The 22,311-nt window shown below is 36.8% G+C and overlaps 1 protein-coding gene across 1 annotated transcript; it reads left to right on the top strand.

Annotated features, from left to right (window-relative positions):
- The first annotated feature begins 77 nt into the window (after window positions 1-77).
- LOC129924038 (uncharacterized) lies at window positions 78-14,176 on the top strand. Its single transcript, XM_056017652.1, has 7 exons — window positions 78-208; window positions 3,252-3,382; window positions 4,779-4,909; window positions 5,783-5,950; window positions 7,718-7,861; window positions 9,134-9,192; window positions 14,046-14,176. Exons 1-7 carry the CDS (start codon window positions 139-141, stop codon window positions 14,174-14,176), a joined length of 834 nt encoding a protein of 277 aa, XP_055873627.1. The 5' UTR covers window positions 78-138.
- The last annotated feature ends 8,135 nt before the right edge of the window (window positions 14,177-22,311 follow it).

The following is a 22,311-nucleotide window of genomic DNA, read 5'->3' as shown; positions in this document are numbered from 1 at the left end:
AACCGTTTAAGGAAAGTTAGTTCACATTTTTTCTATTGCGATAGAATTTTCTTCAATGTTCTATTTGTTAATTTTAGTCTTTTCAGATTGTTCCAGTCTATGTAGTAACAATCCTGTGACTAGGAAACAAGAGCTACGATGACTCTCACGTATCATTTCCTTCTGTCTGTGTTTGGTGCCTTTGGAGAAACACCCGCAAAAAATAATGGTAAAGAGAATACTATAGTATTTTAAACAAATGGAGGCCCGGTGGCTGAGTGGTCAATCGCTTGGCTTTCAAACCGAGGTCCCGGTTCCAAATCCCGGTGAAGACTAAGATTTTTAATTTCGAAATCTTTTTGTTGGGGAAAAGTACAGTAAAGGTGGTTGGTCGTTGTGCTGGCTACATGACACTCTCCTTAACCGTGGAACACAGGAAAAAATGACCTTTACATCATGTGCACTATAGATCGTAAGGTCTGAAAGGGAAACTTTACTTTATATATCTGTATATATAATTCTCTACGTCGCCCAACTATGCACGCACGCCGAATCTCAAAATTTTTCTTACCTGCCCGCCCCCACCCGCGCCTTCCTCGCTCTCCAGGCAAGCGTACACAGTCGTTTGCGCAAACCCACCCCTTTTGGACAACTGTATCTTTCAGGAAGTGTTTACCCGTCACTAAATAGCGGCGTATGCCATGCTGCGGGTCGGCTAGACATAATTAAAACATACACACAAAGTTTAGAGAGGCCTGTGGCACTGATTGATTATGTCTATTGTGTAACATTAAAGGATTAAGGCTACAGTGAAGGTCTGATTCAAGCAACTGTGTAACACTAAGTGTTACCCTTTACCTTTACCTATCTTTTAGTCTGTTGGACCGTTGGGGCACCAGGCAAGATTTGTCGACCGTCTTTCTCCATTCCTCCCTTTTTGTTGCACTGAACTATTAGGAGGTTAACAGTGCAAAGCTAAATGCTTGAGGTAATAGAGTAGCAACAAATGATTACGGCAGCAGTTTAGCACAGAATGATTAAGACAACAAGGTAACATTAAGACAAACATATACGATTAAATCATTAAAACAAGATCACAACACCTAATCTGTGACAAAAAAAGGATTTAAACATTTTTTTTAATATTTATAAAAAATAACAGGATCAATACAATTTGCGTTAACTTTTTTTTGTACATTGTGTGTACTTATACTTTTGTCAACGAAACATTTATATAGGTCCAAATTTGTAGCAGCCTTGCAACTGTGAGCCACAGTGGCTGATCGTCCGGGTTTGAACCCTTGTGAAGACTGTAATTTTTTAATTTCGAGATGCTTGGGCGACTCTGAGTCCACCCAGCTCTAATGGGTACGTGACATTAGTTGGGGAGAAGTAAAGGTGGGGGTTGGTGGTTGTGCTGACCACATGATTACTCTCGTTAACAGTGAGCCACATAAACTGATGACCCTTTCATCATCTGCCCCATAGCTCGCAAGGTCTGAAAAGAGAACATTTACTGAGACTGCGAATCATTTTGTATAGCTCCAAAATGCTAAATTTATTTAAGTAATTTAGTTTTTTTTTTAGCCGGACTTGTTTCAATTAAAGATATTATACTTCAACCCAAACTTCTAATTAAGCTCCTAGACAATGAGTAACATACTGTAGTTAACTGTAGGCTGCACTGGAACTGGTTAATTATTATTATCAGATACTGGCCACCAATTAATGGAACGGACTGCTGGCCATCAACCCTGACCACTGTTTAATGTAAAGATGTAACACTCTTGGTTGACTGTTAATGCGATTGCAGTGGGTTCTAGCTTGTACTATATCTAGACAATGAACAATCGTAAATTAATGAACAGCTAGTTATCACGCTACGAAGTCGCATATAGCGAAAATGAAGTTTTATTAGAATAAAATAAGTAATAAAATATGCACTAGCGTGCTTCTCGAGTTTCATCTACTGGATACATAGAATACTAGTATAAGGGAATAACACAATCCCCATTGTTATATCAACCAAGGGGATAAATAACAACTGACCTCACAGATACCTTCAATGCCCTTAACATTCCTAGGAACATTCTCGTTGCCTATCAGAGGGCGATACCTGCCACATCACCAGAAAATTCCTCCGTGGAAACTGTTAAAGGGACTACGATAAATTTTGTTTCTCTTTAACGAAACTCGACCCTGGCAGCGCCAGAGAATGAATATTCGTTCGTTTCCAACATAATAATAATTATAAATGTGCTTGTCTCCAAGTCCCAAGATTAATTCGGAATGCAGTATTTCCCGTGACTTCGAAGCCGCAGCTGTGACCTACATATTTTTCCACTTTTAAGGCAAGCATAACCATTGTCCGACGGTGGTCGATTAAGATTTACTATTCACCGTCTACGTCTGTCCTCGTCAGCGGATTTTTATTTTGTCTCAAATGTGTATCTCGCGGCCTTTATTGGTGACCTCCAGCTGTCTCGTTCTGAAGCCGCATGCAATCGGGTGCTCTTTTCTATATCAGCTAAGGCCAGTTGGCGCCTAAGTTGGTCTTAAAAGCGTTTCAGTGGGGCACCTCTGTTACGTAGACCACCTTTTAGCTCACACAAAAAAAAGACTGCTTTTTGCATACGTTCGTCTCCCATACGGGATACGTGCCCTGCCCAGCGTAACTGTCGGACCGTAAGAAGTCCCTCTATACAGTCCTTATCAGCGCTCGCAAGGACATCGCTGCTTGTAGTGCTGCCTTGCCACCGTATGTCCATGATAGAGCGCAAGTAGACTTATTTATTTCTGTATAATACCCATGTCTCAGATCCATACAAAAAGTTTGAGAGAACCACCACTTGGTAGACACTGATTTTTTGTACTAGTGTAATGTACGCCCTTCCTCTCTCTCTCTCTCAGGACTAAAATACGACTGCTAAATACGTCTTTACTTTCTGAGGACCAAATGGACCTCATTCACCAATCGTAAACATACAACTTTTTGCCACGTGGTTCTCTATATCTTTTATACAAATTACGCAATCAATAAAGGCTGTCACGTGATAAGTAATTTTCATTGTTTTATCAACATCATCATGTGGCTAAATGTTGTTTGTTTACGATTGGTGAATGAGGTCCATTCATCACATGTCACAATGAGGTCCAAACGAGGCTGTGACATGCGCATTAAAGAAATATTAAACGCCATCTGAGAATGAAACATAATGTAAACAAAAACAAAAATATATTGCACGTTCTTTTGTCTTCTTTTCCTCTGACAGATCTAAAGCCAACGACCAACATGGGGAAAGAATTTTATTTGATAGTTCCGCCCACCTTGGAGAAATTCGATGCAACTAGAAACACACCGAGTTTAGAGTTTCATTTTTATGGCTTTGAAGGCCGACTCAAGGTTTGCTTATAGTTTATATACACTACGAAAGGGGAGTAATCGCTATTAACTGTGTTTAGTCTGTCTGTCTGTCCGTCCCACTTAGATCGCAAAAATAAGAAAAGATATTAAAAATTCTTTATCATGATTATTTTGTTTCTGAAAGTCAGATGCAATTTTTTTTTTTTTTTTTTTTTCAAAAAATTGAAAAATTTAATTAGATATGAAAGTTCACAGTTATTCAATACTAGTCTAGTAATTAAAAAAAACAACAACAACAAAAAAAAACCCGGGAAGATTTTATTAATAAGTGAGGTGATATTTCACTAAATTTTTAAAACATTTATACAAACGTTTTATTTTTCTTTAATAATGTAACATAAGATATTTGTATGGCTTAAATGTATCCTGTTATAAAAGTTTCATGCGCAATAAATGAAGTTTTAATAGCGAAAGAATGTACTTAGCATGCATGCAAGCCAAAATAAAAAGCAAAAAAAAATAATTTAATAAGCAGTGTTTTATATCATGTAAGTTGAATGTAGAGTCCCTTACTGCAAAGAATGGAAACATCTCTTCCTTTAGACCTTATTTAAGAGATTCGCCCCATTAGAAAACCATACATTATATATATATTTCATATTTATATCTATGAACATGAACATGGCTGTAAAGTCCAACAATCTTAGCTTTGAAAGGCCGGCTGCATACGTGGCATGGGTAGGTTTGGTCAGTTGCAGATTGGCGTGCTTCTTCTCTCAGCTTTTTTGTTAGTTCGGCGCTCTTTCACGCTGGGCACTTTACTTGCTTCGTATCTCGCGACTTCAACACTCACAGCTTCAGGCCACAAGGAGCAATCTAGAGCTGGTGCTTCCCAGTCATAAGTCTTTGTAGCGCTTGTGTTGACCCTCTGAGAGCGATTTCCTGCACATGGCTTCCTGTGCAGAAGTCGTTTGGGAAGGCGTTTAGTATATTGTTTGCATCTTTTCGATATTACAGTTTATGTTAGATAAATGTAGGATTTCAGTAACTGCTATGTGGTCAGACTAATTCCCCTTATAAAGCTACAATAGCAAAATAATCTAGATCTGAAAAGATTTCAACAGACACTACAACAAAATGTTTTTCTTAAACATAGTTTCGTATATAATACATCCGACCTAGTCCCGAGCTTTCGGTCTGTGAGACTACTTAGAATCAATCCATCAAGTAATTACTTAGAGCAAAGAAATGGCATTAAATTAGGTACAAATAGAGACGCAACGCGCAAGCCTAAAACAAGCCTATTAGTTATTTGTGTCTAGTTATATCTAGCTAATCTATCTTGGAGATCTGTAGTCTATATAATAAATTGAAGTTTACTGTTTTAGCATTGTACTATGCGGGAAGTGGCTAGGCCTGCACTATCTATTCTTAGGTGACTCTGACAACCAATAAAAAGATCTTTTACAGAAACAGAAAGAATGCGAATGTGAATGAAATTGATCGCTTTATTTCCGTTGACAAAGACGACGTCGCTCGAATCATTCTTGCCTGTTCGCTCGAAGGGTCAGTAACTGTGTTGTCCTTAGAAGTGTTATTACCATGGGAATCTTTGAAACGTCCCATGGGATGGGATGGGACAGCATGCATTTGTATTTCCCATCGGTAGTCGATACTTGATTTAGTAAAATAAATTTAGGCTGAAATGTGCAGCTGCGTAAGTGCAACGAAATAAAATTCATTCATCATCTATGTAACTGCATAGTGCTATGAAAAGGGGTTCGAGTCTAAAGAATAATTTAGGTTTTCCTAGTTTTTTTTTAAAGGCTCTATCTAGGTTTTCTCAGTTTAACGAACGGTTACACTGCCAGACTGACATGTAAGATGAAAATTTTGGAAATGGTTCAGGGATTACCTGGATGAACTGATTCATTCGAAACGGTCGATGATCAGGAAATTGAAAGTGTTCTGAATGAGCAAAGTGAAATAGAAATAGAATAAGAGTGTTATAATGATACTGAATTGTCTTAGATTATACTTCTGAGGGTTAAAGTTAATAAAGTGAATACATTTTGTCCTTTTGCATGTCTCTTGGTACAAGTTGTCCTATTTGTTAGTAGACACTAGACTTCAACTTTCATATATTTTAATGATTAATTTTTTTGAACTGTAGTGCATATTAATATTATAATGGGAATGCGATGGGTTGGGATAGGACAGACATTGCATGTCAGTGTTCTAGCCTTCTATAACAATTGGTCTTGACTAGTTGAAAGTAACGTCTGTATGTTAAAAGTTAAAAGTCTTAATTAACATTGACACATGGAATCGAGTAGGACGTTAGTATCTTCTATTTTTGAAGTAACGTCTGTAATGTATACGACAAGATATCGTAATCTTCCCGCTGTTCATACTAATTACAAACCTTATTGGTTTTAGGACTTGCCACGTAGGTGTAACTGAGCAGACATCCTGGACATTTCGAGTCCGTGGAGAAAATTCATTCGGAATCTATGTCCACTACCTGGTGTCCGAATTCTCAGTGGCTGTCTTCACACCATTGCCCGTAGAGGCCTGGGGCAAGAAATATTTCGCTGTGACGCTTGGGTACGTAGGTACTTATTCACGAACATAAGTTTAGGCTTAGCAAGGAAATACACACAATTTCTACATGGCTCTGTTTCTGATTGTACTCCACAGTAAAATCACTTTGTCTATCTGTCTGTCTGTCTGTCTGTCTGGTAAAAAGTGTGTACACGTTATTTTCCCCTCACTCATTATCGGATCGAGGTGAAACTTCGGACAATTATTTATTGACATAGAAAAGACATAAATCAATAAAAAAAAGTTACCAATTAGACAATTATTTACTTGTAATTCATTATTTTGTTGAAAAGCAAAAAGGGAGACTAATGCTTCATTATTCACAAATATGGCTTAATTAGTTGGGTTTAGTCCCCTTAAATAAGTGTTAAAACTATTTCTCCGTCACACATTCACGGATCAAGTTGATACTTTAAAAAATTATTTATTGTACATAACGAAACTTTTGTTTCTATTATAGCTGTTATATAGGGCTAGTTTCATGCTTATAACATGCAATGACCGCTATGGTCCAATCTCTTATGTGGACCAATTTGGGGGGGGGGGGGGGGGAGATTCTGGAAAAAGGGTTTCCGTGCTGCCTTTAGGCGCTCAGTAAACACAACTCTGCTCGAGTCGGGTGTTGAGCCTCAATCCCCTTACATAGGTAGCCAAGAATTAATAAACAAAAAATATTCAATTAGTCAATTAAATATTGGTAATTAATTACTTTGTTTGATATCGAATAAGGGAAATAACGTGTACATTTTTGGTAGATATAGATATAGTTATATCGACGGAGTTCCTCCCATTTCGGTAAGCTTTGTTTTTCTATTAAATTTTTTTTCCTTTCGGTAATTATGTTCAGTTTACTTGTATCAGTCGAATCTCCTTAAATCTTTACAACTGTTTACTTAAACAAAAAAAGGATCAGATGTAGTTAGTAGGTCCTGCTGTTTTCACGGTTCCTGTTTCCTTTGTCTTCACGCTGATGATCAGAAGCATTACTTTATTGCAACAACTGGTCATGATAGGTGAACATAAAATAATTGTCTTTACAAATCTTATATCGATTCACTCTGTCCGTCTGTCTGTCTGGTAAAACGTTTGTTTACTCTATTTCTAACATACCCAATCTCGAACCAAGTTGAAACGTTACTGAATTATTTGTTGTACCTAACAAAACATGAATCAATTTGAAACAATGCAATTAACGAATTTTTAAACTAATTAATGGCAATACATTATGTTGGTAAATATCAACAACGGAGATTGATCCTTCAGCATTAAGAAATATGGCTAAATATGTGTGTGTTTAGTCCACTTAGATAATTGTACACGTTATTCTCCCATATCTATTCTTGGATAAAGTTAAAACTTTTCCATATTTTTTTTACTTAACAAAATTTTTAAACAATTCACCAACTAGTCAACTAATTATTGGTAATTAATTAAATTCTACATTTTTGAGAGATAGACTCGGAAATGTGGAGTTTTTCCCCGTAGATGAGCACTATGCATTGTGGATATTTGTTTAGCTGTTTGCTGATTCTGTGCGTTTTGCATTAATAAAATAATGGTGGTAATAAATCAGATGTTTTTGTGTTATTGTGTGTGGTGTTATTTTGCCTGATTAAAAGTTGTTCTTAATGATATTATCATTTCTGTTGCTGTCGTCGGTTAAACGTTTTATTTTCATTTTTTTGTAAACGTTATCGGACAGTGGTGCTGTAAGGCCAAGGATTATTTTAAGTAGTATGAAAAAACACATTGTATGTTTTCCTTGACCAGGAGTGACCATTTTATAGGTCTTGTGGCTGGCAAGGTGTCTGTCTCCGTGGTGGTGACATTTCGTTTAGAAGCTGAATATGAAAACATTGTTCTGGAAGGTGGGACGTATTACAATAACAAGATGGCCAAAATCAGTATTGAAAAGTAAGTCGTGGCACAAACTGTTTGTTTACCCAATAGTTTGTCAACCCAACTGCATATGCACCCTACTGGTCTGGTTGTTTACACATCTGTTTGTTTACCCAATAGCTTGTTTACACAATTGTTTGTTTACCCAACTTTACTGTAGCTTTGAATGCAGGAAATACATTGGCGCTGGCATTAACCTTTAAAAACAAGTCAGCACGATAATAAGTAACAAGATTACAAAGAGAGTTTATGTTATCAAACAAACTCAGAGGCGGCCCCCGTTTGAGTCGGATCCCTGTCGGGTCCGCCTATTTGCGAGATATATTTAAGACGTGATTTAATTTTGATAGTCAAAAGTAATGTTTCAAAGATTCATTTGCCATGGTAAAAAATGTGTTTTTTTCTGTTTTACATGTTTCCGATGTTCCTTCTAGTTAAAAATAATTAACTTCTCGCTGAATGACGGAGGATGGCAGCGAGCAGGGTTTGAGCCCTGCCTGGTAGTGCAGTTAGTGCGCTGGACTGTCGTTCAGATTTATCGATGGTCCCTGGTTCAAACCCAGACAGCTCCCATCCCCCGTCGTCCTGCGGGAGGTTTGGACTAGGAAGTAAACTATCTTCAACTCTGAAAGAACATCCGAAACATGTAAAACAAACAAACAAACAACCCCGGGTCCGTCACGATCAGTTCAGCACGCTAACCACACGACCAGGCATTGCTCTTAACTTAGTCTCTTAGTCTATTATTGATAAAGAGATATATTACACATTACGGCATGACATGTACCAGATATGTACAATATGTCAGACGAGCGATTTTAGATCATCTTTCAGCATTGATTTGTAATTGAATAAAAAAAGAGTCGATATATCGTGCTTGTACTTCAACATCTCAGCACAGTTATCAACAGAGCTATGGCATTTTCATTTGAACTGAACTAGAATAAGGATGTAGATCTCCATAAACTAAACTTCTGATTTAGCACTCTTAAGATCTATATCTACTAGTTCTAGAAATATAATATAAATTTGGAATAATTTAGATGTAATTTTGATTAGATTTATGAAAAAAAAAATCCTAGATAATCTATTAATAGACTGTATGCAACATTAAATTAAAAAATAGTAGATTAGTTTTAGTATATTATAGCTTTTCAATATTGATCTAGACGTTTGGAAATCAAAAGACTAGAAATTAAAATTCTATATCTTAACTATATCTGTCTAAACTAGACCTAGAAATTCTAGATCTAGATTTATATATATGTTTTCCTATCCTCACTTTAGACAGGAGGCCTTTATAGTGTCCACGTGTAAGAATTCAAAATATATAGGTCATATAACAGGTAAGGCATTTGGTTGTTTTTTGAATTAAGAGTGATTAAAACAAGATTACAAAGAGAGTATGTGTTACACAAACTCAGAGGCGGCCCCCGTCGAAGTCGGATCCATGTCGGATCTGCATATTCGCAAATAATATTCAAGAGGTGATTTAATTTTGATGGTCAAAAGTAATAATGTTTCAAAGATTCATTTGCTGTAAATTTAAATTTAAATTAAATAAAAAATATTAGATTAGTTTTAGTATATTAAAACATTACAATATTGATCAAAACGTTTGGAAATGAAAATCTACACTTTTTTTTTACACTTTAAGTTTAGAAATTGAAATTCTACATCTTAATCTAGTCTATTTTAGTCTAAACTAGATCAAGAAATTCTAGGTCTAGAATCTAGAATAATTTTAATTAGAATATAAATCCAGATCTAGATATACTGTAATAAAAATCTAGATCTAGTTTAAAAAATCTAGATTAGATCTAAATCAAGATATCATTCCTTTTTTAAACGCGAGTCACATAATGAGGCTTAATAAACATTACTGTACCGAGTTCTTTTTTCATTTCATTTGAAGAATTAATTCCATATAACGTCAGAGGGAAAAAAACACTACGTCATACGGCCTAGCTAGACTAAAAATCGCATTCATCATTACGAGCCATTTATCGAGTGTTCATAGACTTTGGTGCACCGAGTGCGTTCTTTAAGCATTTCATTTAAAGAATTCATTCCATATGACGTCAAAGGAAAAAAAACACTACGTCACACGGCCTAGCTAGACTAAAAATCGCCTTCATCATTACGAGCCATTTATCGAGTGTTCATAGACATTGGTGCACCGAGTGCGTTCTTTTAGCATTTCATTTAAAGAATTCATTCCATATGACGTCGAAGGAAAAAAATTCCATTACCTCACAATAGGCTAGTACCGGTACCATAAAAAAAATGTCTTTATTTACACGAGATATTTAACGATTGTTCATAGACATTGATGCACTGAGTTCTAATAGAATTTATTTAAAAAGGATCAAAGCCGCATTGTTTTTGCGTTTTGTCTGTCAGTCCTTCTGTCCGTCATCTTGATATAAAAAAAACAACAACTAAAAGTTATTAAAAATTGATTAACCTTTATTTTACGTTTCAAAACATCGCAATAATTTTTAGGTATGAACACAATTGAAAAGTTTATATAATAGATTGTTCCGGATGTTTGTATAAATAGTAAAAGAAAAAGAGAATTTCAGATAAATGTAATACCGTTAATTAAATTTTTTGGATGGTCTCGTATAAAAATTAGATGTACTACAGCCATGTTAAGAGATTTTCATACCTTACTTTGGTGTTTGGATTCTGTTTTCCTTAAAAATCGGAACATAATATTAACGATATTTGATTTTATAATGTTTTAGGTAGAAAGTTAAATGTACTGTAAGAGAGTAGTGAGTTAAAATATTTTTCATAAAAATCCGTAAAAACATTATTTCGTAAATGAGAAGATTATTTGTTAATTAATTAGAAGAGGGAGTTCAAACAATTATTTGGCGTTAGTAGATTTTTAAATAAATTCGGAAATTTCTGGCGACGATTTGTAAGAAACAAAATCCGTTTTAGCAAGAAAATTAAATGTCTAAAAAGTAATTTTCAGTAATCAATTCTAGTAAATTACTTTTTTTAAAGCCCTGAACAACCTATTGTCGATATTTTTAAAATTTGTTTAAAGATGAAAATACGGAACAATTTGATATTGATAACATAATTATAGTGACGCATTGTCAAATAATATAAGTGTAATATTAGTAAATTATGCGATTTCAAACAATCATTAGGCATAATTCATGCTTTAATAAACAATATCGGAACATTTTTACACTTAATGAAATATAAGTCAGTATAGAGATTTTGATTTAGCATTAATATGCTATTTACATAAAAAACGGAACAACATATTATTGATAATGTGTTTTTGCAACGTTTAAGCATGGAAATTGAATGTAATATAAATTAGAAGAGCAAACAAACATTTGTTGGGTTGATTAGTTTTGCACAAAAAAATCCTGAGCAATCAATTTTTAGATACTTAAAACTATTGACATGTTACGGGAGGAACATTAAAGTGTAAACAGATTTTCAATAGCTTTTAGAGTTCTAGTTTTTTTTAATCTAATCGTGACGGACAGACCGACCAACAGACAAAACGCACAAAAATAATCTTCTTTTATTTGGATGGGGGCACTAAACAAAAAATAAATAAAGTCTGATTTTTTGAAAAAGTTTAAGGAATTGGTTTAGCACCTGATCATGACACGACGTTACGCTACTGCACGAAAATCGCTGCATAAAAAGTCCATTAAAAAAATGTGCGTGATATTTACATACAAAATGCATTATTAGCCTTTATAAACAAACAGAAATGTTTTCTTTTAATTTTAGCAGCTAGTTGACCAGAAAAAACATCTTTAACTATTATTTATATTTGTTGTAAACATTTCCTGTACATTTTTAAAATATATTTGACTTAGTGATACTGAAAATACACAAATATTGTCTATCTTTGTTAGCATATTGTAACATTGCCTCCCTTACATTTACGTAATTGTTTTAGAATTGGTGTATTTTTATGAAAAAATCGCTTGCATAATTAATTTTATAAATTAAACGGTTTGCTTTTAGAAAACCAAAAGTAACCGTTGCACCTAAACTTTTCAAGCCGCATTTAATGATGAAATAATATTTTTCATATCTCTTCTAGTTTTCGAGATCTGAGTGTGACAGACTGACAGACGGACAGACGGACATTTTGCACAAACCTAATAGCGGCTTTTTCCCCTTACGGGGGCCGCTAAAAATGAGAAAGATTTCACGTCTTGAATTTTCATTATCGAAACAATTTTGTCTACTTTCAATTCTTTCCTAAATGCTAACATGTTCCACCTCGTCTATAGCCTAAACACTATTCCTCGTTCCATATGCTAAGACAAATTTGTATCAATACTCCTTCTTCCCTAGTGCTATTAGAGCATGGAATGGGTTGCCTGAGCTGGCAAGGAAAACCAGTGACTTGGCAGATTTTAAGTCACGGGTTAACATGGGTGAATATGCATGACTATATGCATGACTCGTAGGACGTAATCAACTTTTTGAAGTAACGTCGGTATTATATAAGATAAGAAAATTACTGTTAAAATTACTTGTGTACAGTGGCTCTATAAAACTTTAGAAAGCTCAGGGGTTCTGGTACAATGCCTTTTGTGAATATGTGAGAGGGGGAGGTAATGAAAGATTCGTGTGCTGTCTGCAGACGCTCAGCAAGCACAACTCAGCTCTCAGCTTTAACGTTTCCCAACTAAGCTAAACATCGCACTTTTTATCACAAACCTTGTAACAACCACTCTGTCTGTATGGTAAAAAAAGTGTACACGTTATTTCTCCGACACCCAGTCTCAGATCAAGCTAAAATTTTGCACAAATATTTCTTTTACCTGACACCACAAGAATCAATTTAAAGAAGTAACCGATTATTGTGGTGATTAATTATTTTGTTTGGTATCTCGAACAAGGGAAAGAAATTATACTTGACTGAGGTGGTGGTATACGCTGAATTAGTAACCTATATAGGTTTCCTCTTTAAACTAAGTTTGAAACAAACAATACATAGCTATAGGATCTTCTAAAGTCATAAGCGCATCACTAGATGTCATGGAATGTATCCTAGTGCAAGACTCAGGACCTTGACTTTGGAAAGGGGTCTGCTGTCAATCAAAACAAGAACAGAGCGGTACAAAACTCGTTCGTAGCTTACTCGGTCAGACTATATCAACGCCAGGAAACATAAAAAGGACCAGGATGCCTGTGTGTAGTCGCTGAATGAACTGTTTATGTTGTGTCTGTTCTATTTATGTGTATGTTTCTATTGTGTTGTCTTTATACGAGAAAAGAGTCTTTGTAATCACAACAAATTAGCATAAGGATCAATAAAGCAGTCTTAGTCTTGGTCATATAAACTTTTGAACAAAATTTACTGATTAAATATACTAAAATCAGGGAAAAGATATGAAATTTGCAAATCACTTATTTCCTTTCATTAACACTGATGACATGCTTTTTGATTTATCCCTATTACAATATTGTAGTTATATTTAAGCTTTAATAGGATAGAAATCTAAAAAAAAATCCTACCTAGGGCTTCATTTATTAAACTCTGGTAGGCTAAATCCCGGGCTTGCTACCCTACCTCATCGTGGCGCCCGGGTGAAAACGGTCGTGAGAGGGGACGGCTAGGCCAAATGGCAGCAAAACAAAGCTCCCGCGGGAGTGCCTAAGAGGGTGCGAGAGCATCTCCATTGCACTGTGCGGGGATGTAAAAAAGCTCCCGCAGCGATCTGTCAACGTCCAGGCGCCGTCCCTCAAGGGGTTGTTACATAAATTGTGTGTCCCGCACGGTTAGTCTGGTATAGTATATGAATACGACGGAGGCCCCAGTGATGCAATCTTCGGCCGCGTCTCTAGTCCGCGAGTCCGGAGTGTCCGTGTCCACTGGAAGTGAACACAAAACAAACTCTAAGTTTAACTCCGAGTCTCACCCCCCCCCCCCCCCCCCCCCGTCGGCGGACAGGATGGCGGGAAGGAGGAACTCGCTGTCCAATTCAGGCTGATGAAAAGGAGCGTTTGTTCGCTTTTGCTGGCCTTAGTGTTCCAAGTGCGACGCACAACACTACTAGACAATGTCAGATGTCAGGCAAAATATCATTGTATCATTTGAACTTTTTTTCTAAACGAAGTATTATAATTTTTATGTTTTTGAATTTCTGCATAATCTATAATCTATTTATAAGCAAACATTTTTTGTTGGTTTGTTAAGGTACTTCTTTTGTCGGTTCCCAAAAGTTCGGCGTCATCTCAGGCAGTTGCGACAGTGGTACAATGACGACATCTTGCTACGGGTCCGAGGAACAGAAAATGGGCAGTAAAGACATGGCAGTGGGTAGGTAATTAAAAGACATGGCTGTGGGTAGGTAAATAAGAGATGTGGAGTTGGGTAGGTTAATAAAAGACATGGCTGTGGGTAAGTAAATAAAAGATGTGGAGTAGGGTAGGTAAATAAAAAACGTGACAGTGGGTAGGTAAATAAAAACATGGCTGTGGGTAGGTAAATAAAAGATGTGGAGTTGGGTAGGTAAATAAAAAACATGGCTGTGGGTAGGTAAATAAAAGATGTGGATTTGGGTAGGTAAATAAAAAACGTGACAGTGGGTAGGTAAATAAAAGACGTGGCTGTGGGTAGGTAAATAAAAGACGTGGCTGTGGGTAGGTAAATAAAAGACATGGCTGTGGGTCAGTAAATAAAAAACGTGGCTGTGGGTAGCTAAATAAAAGACATGGTTGTGGGTAGGTAAATAAAAGACATGGCTGTGGGTAGGTAAATAAAAAACGTGGCTGTGGGTAGGTAAATAAAAGACATGGTTGTGGGTAGGTAAATAAAAGACATGGCTGTGGGTAGGTAAATAAAAAACGTGGCTGTGGGTAGGTAAATAAAAGACATGGTTGTGGGTAGGTAAATAAAAGACATGGCTGTGGGTAGGTAAATAAAAGACATGGCAGTGGGTAGGTAAATAAAAGACATGGTTGTGGGTAGGTAAATAAAAGACATGGCAGTGGGTAGGTAAATAAAAGACATGGTTGTGGGTAGGTAAATAAAAGACATGGCAGTGGGTAGCTAAATAAAAGACATGGTTGTGGGTAGGTAAATAAAAGACATGGCAGTGGGTAGCTAAATAAAAGACATGGTTGTGGGTAGGTAAATAAAAGACATGGTTGTGGGTAGGTAAATAAAAGACATGGCAGTGGGTAGGTAAATAAAAGACATGGTTGTGGGTAGGTAAATAAAAGTCATGGCAGTGGGTAGCTAAATAAAAGACATGGCTGTGGGTAGGTAAATAAAAGACATGGTTGTGGGTAGGTAAATAAAAACATCACTGTGGGTAGGTAAATAAAAGACATGGTTGTGGGTAGCTAAATAAAAGACATGGCTGTGGGTAGGTAAATAAAAGACATGGTTGTGGGTAGCTAAATAAAAGACATGGCTGTGGGTAGGTAAATAAAAGACATGGTTGTGGGTAGGTAAATAAAAAACATGGCAGTGGGTAGCTAAATAAAAGACATGGCTGTGGGTAGGTAAATAAAAGACATGGTTGTGGGTAGGTAAATAAAAGACATGGCTGTGGGTAGGTAAATAAAAGACATGGCTGTGGGTAGGTAAATAAAAGACATGGTTGTGGGTAGGTAAATAAAAGACATGGTTGTGGGTAGGTAAATAAAAAACATGGCAGTGGGTAGGTAAATAAAAGACATGGTTGTGGGTAGGTAAATAAAAAACATGGCAGTGGGTAGGTAAATAAAAGACATGGTTGTGGGTAGGTAAATAAAAGACATGGTTGTGGGTAGGTAAATAAAAGACATGGCTGTGGGTAGCTAAATAAAAGACATGGCTGTGGGTAGGTAAATAAAAGACATGGTTGTGGGTAGGTAAATAAAAGACATGGTTGTGGGTAGGTAAATAAAAGACATGGCTGTGGGTAGGTAAATAAAAAACATGGCTGTGAGTAGGTAAATAAAAAACATGGCAGTGGGTAGGTAAATAAAAGACATGGCAGTGGGTAGGTAAATAAAAGACATGACAGTGGGTAGGTAAATAAAAACATCACTGTGGGTAGGTAAATAAAAACATCACTGTGGGTAGGTAAATAAAAGACATGGCTGTGGGTAGGTAAATAAAAACATGGCTGTGAGTAGGTAAATAAAAACATCACTGTGGGTAGGTAAATAAAAACATCACTGTGGGTAGGTAAATAAAAACATCACTGAGGGTAGGTAAATAAAAGACATGGCTGTGGGTAGGTAAATAAAAACATCAATGTGGGTAGGTAAATAAAAACATCACTGTGGGTAGGTAAATAAAAGACATGGCTGTGGGTAGGTAAATAAAAGACATGGCTGTGGGTAGGTAAATAAAAACATCACTGTGGGTAGGTAAATGAAAACATCACTGTGGGTAGGTAAATAAAAGACATGGCAGTGGGTAGGTAAATAAAAGACATGGTTGTGGGTAGGTAAATAAAAGACATGGCAGTGGGTAGGTAAATAAAAGACATGGTTGTGGGTAGGTAAATAAAAGACATGGCAGTGGGTAGCTAAATAAAAGACATGGTTGTGGGTAGGTAAATAAAAGACATGGCAGTGGGTAGCTAAATAAAAGACATGGTTGTGGGTAGGTAAATAAAAGACATGGTTGTGGGTAGGTAAATAAAAGACATGGTTGTGGGTAGGTAAATAAAAGACATGGCAGTGGGTAGGTAAATAAAAGACATGGTTGTGGGTAGGTAAATAAAAGTCATGGCAGTGGGTAGCTAAATAAAAGACATGGCTGTGGGTAGGTAAATAAAAGACATGGTTGTGGGTAGGTAAATAAAAACATCACTGTGGGTAGGTAAATAAAAGACATGGTTGTGGGTAGCTAAATAAAAGACATGGCTGTGGGTAGGTAAATAAAAGACATGGTTGTGGGTAGGTAAATAAAAGACATGGTTGTGGGTAGGTAAATAAAAAACATGGCAGTGGGTAGGTAAATAAAAGACATGGTTGTGGGTAGGTAAATAAAAACATGGCAGTGGGTAGGTAAATAAAAGACATGGCAGTGGGTAGGTAAATAAAAGACATGGCAGTGGGTAGGTAAATAAAAACATCACTGTGGGTAGGTAAATAAAAACATCACTGTGGGTAGGTAAATAAAAGACATGGCTGTGGGTAGGTAAATAAAAAACATGGCTGTGGGTAGGTAAATAAAAGACATGGCTGTGGGTAGGTAAATAAAAAACATGGCAGTGGGTAGGTAAATAAAAACATCACTGAGGGTAGGTAAATAAAAGACATGGCTGTGGGTAGGTAAATAAAAACATCACTGTGGGTAGGTAAATAAAAACATGGCTGTGGGTAGGTAAATAAAAACATCACTGTGGGTAGGTAAATAAAAACATCACTGTGGGTAGGTAAATAAAAACATCACTGAGGGTAGGTAAATAAAAGACATGGCTGTGGGTAGGTAAATAAAAACATCACTGTGGGTAGGTAAATAAAAACATGGCTGTGGGTAGGTAAATAAAAACATCACTGTGGGTAGGTAAATAAAAACATCACTGTGGGTAGGTAAATAAAAACATCACTGAGGGTAGGTAAATAAAAGACATGGCTGTGGGTAGGTAAATAAAAACATGGCTGTGGGTAGGTAATAAAAAACAGTGAGTAGATTAAGCCAACAGTGATAACACATTTTTTGTGTGAATCATTATAAATCAAGATATGACATAGTTATTAAGTCTAATAATTCAATATGAAAGAGCGACTGAATATGACAGTTAATTGTTTTAATGATAGGCGCTACTATTTCAAGACTACAACGAAAATATGTATAAAACCATCAATAAGTGACATAACTGATGTCCGAAAATGTATTTTGTATATGCAGAATAAATATTCATGCAAGAAATTCTTATACTTTATAAATGAGACACAAGAAATTAATCACATGATCGTATCTATTCACTACTTTTCCCTTCTTGTGAAACCTTCATTTTAAAATATCATAATCTTATCTTATGTAATACAGACGTTGCTGCAAAAAAGAAGATGATTACGTCCTAAGCGTCATGCATTTAGTCATGCATATTAACCAATGACTTAAATTCTGCCAAGTCACTGTTTTCCTGGCTAGCTCAGGCAACCCATTCCATGCTCTAATGGCACTAGGGAAGAAGGAGTATTTGTACAAATTTGTCCTAGCATATGGGACGAGGAATGTGCCTTTATCTTTGTGTCTCTTTGAGTATTTTATTAAATTGTGTTTTTGTATTTGAAGATTATGGTTCAGTGTTTTATGTATAATTGCTACTTAACTTTTGAGTCTTCTGTCCTGAAGGCTTTCTAAATTTAGTGATTTTACTAAAGGTGTTACTCTAGTCATAATAATAGATATATCATTGTAGTAGCCAACTGTTTGTTTAATTATTTTTATTTTTAGGATTCAACTTACGTTCTTTAGGCAATAAAAATGCAAGAATGTAGATGAAGAAAAGAAAGTGATATAGAGAATGTGTGGGCGACAAAGGGAACTTATAAATAAACTAGGAACATTGGTAGATATTTTGAGATCAATTTATAAAATAAACGAGGCCAGGAATTCTATACTGAACAACCTATTACGTCCACTAATATCTTAGAAGCAGTGCTTTATTTGTAAAAAAATAAAATAGATGCTTGTACTCAAGGAAAAGGTGCCGGTACTCAGTACCTAACTTTTAACTCCTAATATATTAATAATAAACGTTAAAATACAAGAAAATTAATAATTTTTTTCATCACATTGAAAAAGGTGCAGGTACGCCGTACCGGTGTGTACCGTCACAAAAAAAAAACTGCTTAGAATTAGAAGTTGATCTTCATTATCTTCATATGAAACTGTTTTATTACCGCTTGCTCATTTCCCCTTTCTTACAAAGCTTATATCAACTCATTCTGTCTGTCTGCTCAAAAGTTTGTACTAGTTGTTTCTCAAATACCCATTCTCAAATCAAGTTGAAGCTTTCCACAATTATTTATTGTACATAACAGTCCTTGAATTAATAAAAAAATTAACTAATTATCCAATTAATCATTGATAATTAATTATCAAAAAAATCTTTTTTTTTTAAAAGTCATGCCACTATTATGTAATATATAAAAACAAAATACAAAATTAAGGTCCTTTGTCATTGAAATTTAAATAAAAGCTTTGTCTTTCAGAAATGTTTATACCAAGTGAATCTTTTGGGAGGCATTTTATTGTGTTCTCGCTGGAGGGCCGCAAAACAGTCAGCTACTTTCTCATCACCGCCTCTCAAGACCATACAGTCGTTAACATAAGACTCGCCGCACAGTCACAAGTCCTGCCAGAAGTCACCCTGAACGAAAGAGACACGAAAAAAGTAGTTCACCTTTCAATGGTTTCATTTGCTTTCATCGTTGCTCAACTTTGTTATTGTGTTTGTTATCTTCATGAAAATTATTCATTCATAAGTTACATGGCGAATGTCTTCTAGTTCAACTTGCTCTATGCCTAAATTTTTTGTTAGTTACATCCATATGACTCCGTAAGGTTGTCATTGGCCATTATGATCAGAGGTAACGGCTATAAGCTTTCCACTACCTATAAAGTGCTTCCCAAAGTAGCCTCTGACAACCAGTCCAATTTTTGGCCTTCACGTGTGGCTCAGATATTGAGTCTGGCGAAACTGTTTTTACTAACAGGAGAAGGGGCAAAGGTGAATAAGTGGCGCAGGAAAGCAGTCAGCTTAGGTAGGGCAGGAGGGGCTATCCACCTAGGAGAAGGAAAACTCAATTCAAACTTCTGCTTCCTTGCAGCTATACCCAATGAAGGAGAATGCTTTGGGATTCACCTTTGAGGAAAAATTAGACGCCGACGACTTTTTTGCAGTTTGCAGCACTCAGAGCTACACCCTGGCATAGCCTGCGACGCCGCTGACCCCAAACTGTTTCTAAACTTGATGTTCCTTTGGATACATCAGCTGTGTGAGAGAAGTGTGAGAACTGCTGTGTGGGAGAAGTGTGAAAACTGCTGTGTGGGAGAAGTGTGAGACTGCTGTGTGGGAAACATCTTTCTGAAAGTAGCTAATGACGAGGCATTCATTCCATAAGATGATCCATAGTCGCCTCTTGACTGAGGGAGACCTTATATACATCCCCAAAGTCATTCACTTCCTTCTGCTCTTGGCCTACATTCATCAATTATTTTCATGCCAAATGTCCTTCAGTTCATTCTGTTCTGTCCCTAAATGTATTCATTAGTTTCACGCTATATGTTTTTCAGTACAACTTGCTCAATGCTTACATCGCAAGCAGCAAAGGCGTCCAGGTCGCTATTGTCCAGGCATCAGCCTGTATTGGGGCACAGAGAAGTGATGTTGGTGACCCTTCTCTTTGCCTTCTCGTTCCCATGGGACTGTTTTTAAATAAGTATGTCTGGAGGTGAGTCACATAAACAATTTAACTATAATTGCACATACGGCATTGGTTTTTATTCAGAAGACTGACTTACATCTATGTGTCATTAACGACTCAAGAGAGCCCTTGCTACAGCTGATGTATCTGAATAGGGCACAAGCATGATCGCGAAATGTGCATTTATAGTTACCTAGATGCACATTTTTTTCAGCCTCATGGATTTGAGTGCACACGCATGATTGGTCCACAGTGCACAGATGAGACTGGACCAAAGTGCACAGATGAGACTGGACCATAGCGCACAGATGTGACTGGACCAGAGTGCACAGATGTGACTGGACCAAGGTGCACAGATGAGACTGGACCAAGGTGCACAGATGAGACTGGACCATAGCGCACAGATGTGACTGGACCAGAGTGCACAGATGTGACTGGACCATAGCGCACAGATGTGACTGGACCAGAGTGCACAGATGTGACTGGTCCATAGCGCACAGATGTGACTGGACCAGCGTGCACAGATGTGACTGGACCAAAGTGCACAGATGAGACTGGACCATAGCGCACAGATGTGACTGGACCAAAGTGCACAGATGTGACTGGACCAGAGTGCACAGATGTGACTGGACCAGAGTGCACAGATGTGACTGGACCAGAGTGCACAGATGTGACTGGACCAGAGTGCACAGATGTGACTGGACCAGAGTGCACAGATGTGACTGGACCAGAGTGCACAGATGTGACTGGACCAGAGTGCACAGATGTGACTGGACCAGAGTGCACAGAAATGTTCAAACCAAAGTGCACGGGTGTTTCTGGACCGAAATTCAAAGAAACAATCTGACGAAAGTACACAAGTATAAATGGTCAAATGTGTACAGTCAGAGTACACATATGATTTTACCAAGCAGTCCAACTTCTGGCCATTACGTCAGGATCCTATAATGAGTCTAGCGGAACTGTCATCACTTCTAGGAGAGGTTGCAAAGGCGATCGAATGACGGCTAAACCAGTAAGCTGTGAGCAGTGGCCTTGGCTCTGAGCCCACCCAGGAGATGGGAAAACTCTGAATCTAGGTCTCTGCTGTCTAGTGCCTATACCCAAACACAGGAAAGGCTTTGGGAGCTAATCCAAAGAAAACGATGTTTAATGGAGTGCTACACCTTGAGAGAGCCTGCCACGCTGCTGATCTGAAATTGTAAATGCACCTATTGTTCCATATGACACATCAGCTACTTGAAGAGGGGGAAGATACTGTGTGGGCGACATCGTTTCGACCTTAGCGACTAACCAGGTTTGCTTCTAGTACTAAGAGACGATTTTGAGTCGTTTCTCAAATGATGGAGGTTATAGAAAAATGTATAGATTTATACAGAGAGACAGCCCGACAGGCAGACTTATATAGATAGATAGATAGATAGATAGATAGATAGATGGATAGACAGATTGATAGATTGATAGATAGATAGATAGATAGATAGATAGATAGATAGATAGATAGATAGATAGATAGCATTTCGCACTTGGTTTGAATGGTAACGTGAAATACTGCCTTGATTCTCAATCTCAGGAATCAAAGATAATACCTTATATAGTCGGTCTCTACCATTTAGTCTCATGTTCATTAAATTACGTCAATTATGCTAATGTATGAAAGCTTATACAATCTTATGACAATAAGTTTAAGTAGTGCCTAAACATGTATACACCTTATGGCAAGCTAAATCACCGCCACTCATTGATCAGGGAACATGAAATGCACCAAGATACCTGTGTGTAGTCGCTGAATGAACTCTTTATGTTGTCTGTTGTATTTATGTGTATTTTTCTGTTCTGTTGTCTTTATATGAGAAAAGAGTCCTTGTAATCACAACAAATTTCCGTAAGGATCAATAAAGCAGTCTTAGTCTTAGTCTTAGTCTTACCATATTTTTTAATGCCTAGAAATATATGAATATAAGAACAGTTAAACATTTGTCATTGAGCTACATTTAGCTTAGCTGTTTCCAAACGTATGTGGGTCCGTAGTGTGAAACTGGTTTATGTTTGTGTGTCTGTATTTTTAACATAGAATT

The sequence above is a fragment of the Biomphalaria glabrata genome, chromosome 18 (assembly GCF_947242115.1).
Source record: "Biomphalaria glabrata chromosome 18, xgBioGlab47.1, whole genome shotgun sequence".
NCBI lineage: Eukaryota > Metazoa > Mollusca > Gastropoda > Planorbidae > Biomphalaria > Biomphalaria glabrata.
Note: the sequence above shows the minus strand (reverse complement) of the source record. Positions and strands in the feature narration are given on the sequence as shown.